This window comes from Meleagris gallopavo, chromosome 26 (genome assembly GCF_000146605.3).
Source record: "Meleagris gallopavo isolate NT-WF06-2002-E0010 breed Aviagen turkey brand Nicholas breeding stock chromosome 26, Turkey_5.1, whole genome shotgun sequence".
Lineage (NCBI taxonomy): Eukaryota > Metazoa > Chordata > Aves > Galliformes > Phasianidae > Meleagris > Meleagris gallopavo.
This window is the reverse complement of record NC_015036.2, coordinates 2,151,103-2,157,102: the sequence shown is the minus strand read 5'-3', so window position 1 is coordinate 2,157,102 and position 6,000 is coordinate 2,151,103. Positions and strand designations below refer to the sequence as shown.

The following is a 6,000-nucleotide window of genomic DNA, read 5'->3' as shown; positions in this document are numbered from 1 at the left end:
CATCCCTAGGGGTGTTCCAGAGCAGTGGGGATGTGGCACTGAGGGACGTGGGCAGTGGGCACAATGGGATGGGGTTCGACTGGTGATCTCAAGAGGTCTTTTTCAACCTGAATGATTCTACGAATCCCAACCTATAGGTGTTGGAAGGCCCTGGATCTACGTCGACTTCGCTCTGCGGGTTTTTGGGGATGACAGCAAAGCATGGGGGGGGAAAGGGGGAAGGGTCAGTGTGTGGCTCCCACCCCCATGGGGCATCCCGGGCTCTTACCGCTTGTCGTCTTTGTACCACTGGAAGTCAGCGGAGGGGACGGCAGAGGCTTCACACATCAGGATGCCCTTCTGCCCCACCGGCACACCGGTGCTCTTCGCATCCGAGATGTACGGCGGGTCTGTGGGGAGGACGGAGCTGGGGGTTGGTGCCTCCCACCTCTCTCTCCTTTTCTTCCCCATCTCATGGAAGGAGAAAAATCATCTCCAAGCTTATGCCCAGCTCCTGCAACTCTTGTTCTGCTGTCCAAAAGTGTTGGGCAGATGGGGGACCCAAACCACATCCCTGCATCCTCCAAGGACCAGCGCTCCCTGGTTCTCCCTGATGCCCAAAAGCTCCAGGGGTGACCAGAATGGAGCCTGGGGAGGTTGGAGGGTCTTCACTTCTGTTTATGAGCACAAACAGTGCTGCTTTCTTCCTCTCTCTCCTTTTTTTTTCAAAAAGAAGAAATGCCTATTTACTGCTCACTTCCCTCCTCTCCCCTGAGGTTATCAGCACAGCATCTCACCACAGGCGGAAAACTCACGTTGATGGAGACAGCTGAGGAAGAGGTGGAAAAAAATGGAGCTTGAAAAAAACACAAAGGAGAATAAAAGGGCAGAGCACCACCTGCTTGGAAACTTGCTGCTGCCAGGCTGGGCGGTGAGACCAAAGGCAGGTGAATGATGCATCCCCCTCGGGGTGGGACAAAGTGACCCTGGGCTGTCCCTGCTCCCCACGGCTACTCACAGTTGACGGTGACTTTGACTCGCTGGACGACAGGCGCAGCCACGTCGTTGGAGGCACTGCACTCGTACTCGCCCGACTGCTCCCGTGTGATGCCTGTGATCTCCAGGTACTCGTCCTCACTGATGAAGCCCACGGCTGTTGGGTGGAGGGAGCGGGCTGTGAGCGAGGGGGGCACGGTGAGCCCATGCCCAACCTGTGGTCACCAGCTGGACCATGCTGTCACCATGGGTTACCATGCTGTCCCATCCATCTACTACAAGAAACCCCTGCTAGACAGGTGCCAGATGCACTGGTCCCAGCCCCACTGACAGCATCACTTGCTGCATATTAATGTCCCCAGTGTGTGCAGGATGGGCAGGGGGTTTTCATCCCATCCCACCTTCCTGCCCCGAGGTGCTGCTGGACTCTCCCTGAAGCCTCTCTCTGATCTTTCAGCTTCACTGAATCGCAGCCAGCTTACTCCTACACCATCAGTACCAACACTGCCCTTCAGTTGAAGGGCTCTATCCCTCTCCCCGTGCCACTCAATGCTCAAAACCATCCAGCTCCTCCAGCGTGGAGACCTTACAGCAGACACCGAGTTACACAAAGAACCACAGCAATTAGGATGCTCCAGAGAAGCACCTTTCACCCAGGAACCACCAGCCCCAGATGGGGAGGTGGCATCTTCCTCTCTTCCCTGACACTTCCCCATTGCCTTTCTCAGCTCTCCTGCAGCTCAGACACGATAATTACAGCACGAAGCATCTCCACGACCAGTGTCACACTTAATATTCCTATAAATTTTAAACGGTAGTCCTTGGTACATATGTGTGGCAATTGGTATCATATTTTAATTAAGCTTGCCCTACACCATCTGAAATTAATAATAGCTCGAATTACCAGTGTAATTTATAAATTAACACTGCTGCAGCATTAGGAAATAAATTAGCTCTGGACAGCTGTTTCCAGGAGTGAGTGCCAATGGCAGCGAGGCCGAGCACAGGTCCCTGCTCCCAGGGGATGCGGTGATGCGACCAGCACAGCCCTCGCTTCCCACCCGGTGTGCACTGCTGTGACCCAAAATGCTGTGGCTTGACTTGCTTGGGCAACCAACCGGGCACATCTTGCTCTTAACACGTGCATGCAAACTGTACAGCGAATGTTGCCTGCGTCCCACAGCACGATACCTTTAGAGCAGCTCTTCCCACTGGTCCAAAATAGTGAGCGCAGTCACACACTGCCCATATGGACTACTTTGAATGCAGCTGCTTTGAGCTGCATAAGTGCAGATCTGCGAATAGGGCTCGAGCCTGATGTGTTTTCTTGAATGCCACCACACAGTGCCACATCCTGCAGCGAGCACTCCGGGTACCCACTGAGATGCTGATGCCCAAGCTGCAGTTGCAGCGTCACCGGCACAAACCCACAGTCCTGCGCTGTGCCCACCCCCCATCCACGGACCCCATCCAGGGGTGAGGTGAGTCCTCCCATGCACACACCCGTGATGGATGGCTGCCATCCACCTGCAGCATCCTCAGCCCCGCGTCCGAGCTCCCAGCGGAGCGGCTGGCAGTGAAAACCGCTGAGCTCATCAGCACTTAGCGCAGCAGAAGGGCGAGATATGAAGGCGTTACCCCAAAATCGATACCCTTTGGAGACACAAAAATTACAGTTTTATATCCAGCAGCAGTTTGCGCAGCAAAAAGGAGAGAGAGGGAAGGAAACAAGCTGCCTGTTCCGGCTGACCTAGAATCAGCTCTCAGTAGCACAGCGCTGCCTGCCGATGGAATTACGACACAGCTGCAGCCCTCGGATGCTCTGCGTGCAGATCTGACTCCGGTTTGTGCAAAGACCCCAATAAAGCTCTGCTTCTGAACTCGGCAAAGGCCCTTCCCCAAATCATCACTTGCCAGCACTGCATTGCTGAGGTTTGATCCTGGAGCAAGGCAGCGAGGGCGCGTTTCATTACCCAGCAAAGGACTTTGTGAAGTGACGGCCAGGGTCAGCCTGCCACCTGGAAAAGCTGGGGAAGGGAGAGATGAAGGCTCCCAGCCTTTGTGTCGGAGTAGTGCAGGAGTCTGACATCAGTCAGTGCCTGGTAATCAGCTTCTGGAGGGACAAAATGCAAAGGTTTGGGTCCTTTGTGCCATCAGCCCTGACATGCAGAGCCTGCTAAGGTACCACCATGCAATGCTATTGCTGAGATAACGATGACGCTAAGATGAAGACCACTGCTGCTAGGTGGAATGGATCCAGCCTTGTTAGTGCAGCGATCCCACACCAAGGTCCATGGGAGAGGAGGGTCCCCTGCACACAGTACTTCCCCCTTTCTCCCTTACCTGCTCTACTTTCAACATACATGCAGAGGCCAGCTCAGGTGGCTACGTTCACACAGGCACTGAAGTGGTGTGCACTTTTGCAGCAATGACAGAGCTGATTTCTGCCAGTCTGTACCCGGATGGAGGCACCTGCTGAGCCGTGCCCCATCTCCTTTCACTGCCTTTCTGCCAGAGCGCTTAACAAACAGGGTGCTCTCCACTTCTTGGGTTTTATATTGAGAGCTGCTTCTGATGGGGAAGTGGCAGTAAATAAAGAGCGAAGCCATGCTGCTTGTTATGTGCTGCTCCAGCTGAGAGCACTGGAAATGAATGGGCTCAAAAATCAGCGTGGTATGCGAGGAAACAACAGCTCTGGCTCACATCCCCTCCTGCACAAAGGACCTGGCAGGAAAATCAGCTCCGTGCATGCACTGCTGCCCCATGGTTGTTGGGGTCCTCAATGGCTGGTGATGCTGCTTTGGGGAAGCTGAGCTCCTGAGGCTTAGGATCAGGGCACCACCAGCCCAGCCCAGATTCTGGATGGGAGTCATCCTCTGACTGGTCTCGCGTATATCAGACTTCTTAGGGCTACTCTGTGGGTCTCCAATGGTGCGGACTCCTCCTGCCTCTGAAACTCCTTGGAGCTCAGCAGCCCCAAGCCAGCAGAAGCCCTGCAACGCCCAGAGTGACTTTGGGAACTTCTCAGGGCTGCCTCTGCTCGAGCACAATTAGCTGCTGAAATATTGCAGGAATTAATGGCACCGTGCTCTCATCTCCTCAGGAGCTACAAAACCGGCACAGCCAGCACCCATTATTATTACTATTAATAATAATACAACCCAGGCCAGAAATGGAACAGCCATTGACTGTTCAAAGGCACAGCACCCTCCCTCAAAGGCAGAGGGTGATGACCTAACCTGGTGCAAACGGGGGCACGGGGAGCAGCACCAGCAGGGCCAAGGGGCACCGCAAAGCAGAGCAGAGCTTGGCCAAGCAGTGCTGGGACAGAGGTGCTGGCTGGACCACGGAGGTGAAATCCAGCTCCAAGAGACATCCAAGCAGTGCCTGGGGTCCTGCACAGAGTGGATGAGATGACGTGTGGGGAGATCGGGGGCCTCGTCTTTTCCTTCCTTGCCTTCTTCCTTCTCTTGCTTCCCCTTTGCTAGGCCTGACTGGGCTCCCCTCTGCCTCCTCCTACCTGTTAGTTTCCACTGAGCCTCTGACAAGATAATAACTCACCAGAAAGCAAACACATGTTCCCAAATTAATTACGCGCCACCGTCCCCCAGCTCACAGCGTTGGGGTCTCTGGGCCACGTCACTTCCAGTTACCCTGGCTGAGCACTGCTGCAATGCCAGCATCAGAGCGAGGCAATGCCAGCCCTGCAGCAAGCAGAGCTGCTCTCCTATTTCTGTGCACCTCTTTGATCCCGTGCATCATGCCAGCTCCTTGCCTTTCTCCCTGCACTAATCAGGGCAGAGCACACGACACCCAGCAAGCTCCCAACGCTGCGATGTGCCCACACCACATCCATGCACCTTGCTCTGCAGAGCTGCCATATTCCCACCTCCGTGGATCTCAGCAATGGCCCCACTATGGGTTTGGTCTCCCCATGGTTGCCCAGATTCCCAGTGCCGCTCCTGAGTCATGGCCATGCACCGATCGGGCTAGCCTGAGAATGGGAATATTTTATGGAGATAATTTTATTAAAATGTTTACAACAATGCAGATATTGACATCTAGCTTCAATCAATAGCACAATTTATTGTCCTTCAAGGTGAACATTAAGCCAAGCTGCCCATTAGTCAATATTTACCTCCAAGGTCTATAAATCTTTATACTGGCTTCAGCAGATGTTGACAGTGGCCGATTCCAGATAAGTAAAAGTAAGAGTGTGAAACATTGCTCCTTTTGGAGGTGAAATAGTAACTAGTTAATTACAGCCCCTACAGCAATTCTGAGCTATCAATTTATGGCTACTTCTGGCAATAAAAATTAACATCGCGCAGACTCCCGGCTCAGAGTGACGCTCTTAAAACCAAGAGCCATCTATTTCACATGTCACACTGACACGGCGGTGATGGCCTTCTTATAACAGTTTATAGTAAATAAATAAAATATACAAAGGTAATAAGAGGGAATTGCCAGCATCCGAGAGCTGATTCCCCCCTTCTCCTCTGGTGTATGGAAACACGGTGCGGGTGAGTTAGCAGCAAAGCAATGCTCCTCTGTGCAGGGAAGGAGGAGGAGGAAGAGGAAGGAATCCCCTAAATACCACCATGCCCCAAACCTGATTGCAGAGTGACCCAGCTCTGTGCACCTGGGTGAAGAAGAACGAAAGCTGAACCCATCCCATGCCCTTGGCCAAAGGTTGGGGAGGCTCCTGCTGCCCCTCTTATTGTTCAGCATCTCCCTACTACTACTGACTGCTCATTTAGCACTTCACAAACCAAGTTCAGGCACTGCAAGATGTTCCCTTGTTCTTTTGGCCGATGGCACCGTGACAGCAGCATCACCTCCACTCACCCCAAGCTCTGACTCCCCATGCTCCAATGGAGGAAGACGTGGGGTAATTAACCTGCTGGAAACCATCCAAAGCAATCATTAAAAGATGATTTCTTCAAGATTACCCTATCGACCCAGGAGAGCACAACTCTGTCCTTCCTTCCAAGCACACTGCATCCCAATGCCTCGGGCTCCATC

General features: G+C 53.3%; 1 protein-coding gene across 4 annotated transcripts in view; it reads right to left on the bottom strand.

Moving 5' to 3' along the window:
- The window catches only part of LOC100547960 (protein CEPU-1), a 252,773-nt gene that overhangs the window by 4,391 nt on the left and 242,382 nt on the right, over positions 1–6,000 (bottom strand). For all 4 annotated transcript variants that reach the window (XM_010723617.2, XM_010723615.2, XM_031556864.1 and 1 more), the window contains 2 exons: positions 998–1,132; positions 269–389 (listed from right to left, as the gene is read on the bottom strand). In XM_010723617.2, the coding sequence (XP_010721919.1) occupies positions 269–389; positions 998–1,132 (256 nt within the window). The remainder of the gene's footprint in view (positions 1–268; positions 390–997; positions 1,133–6,000) is intronic.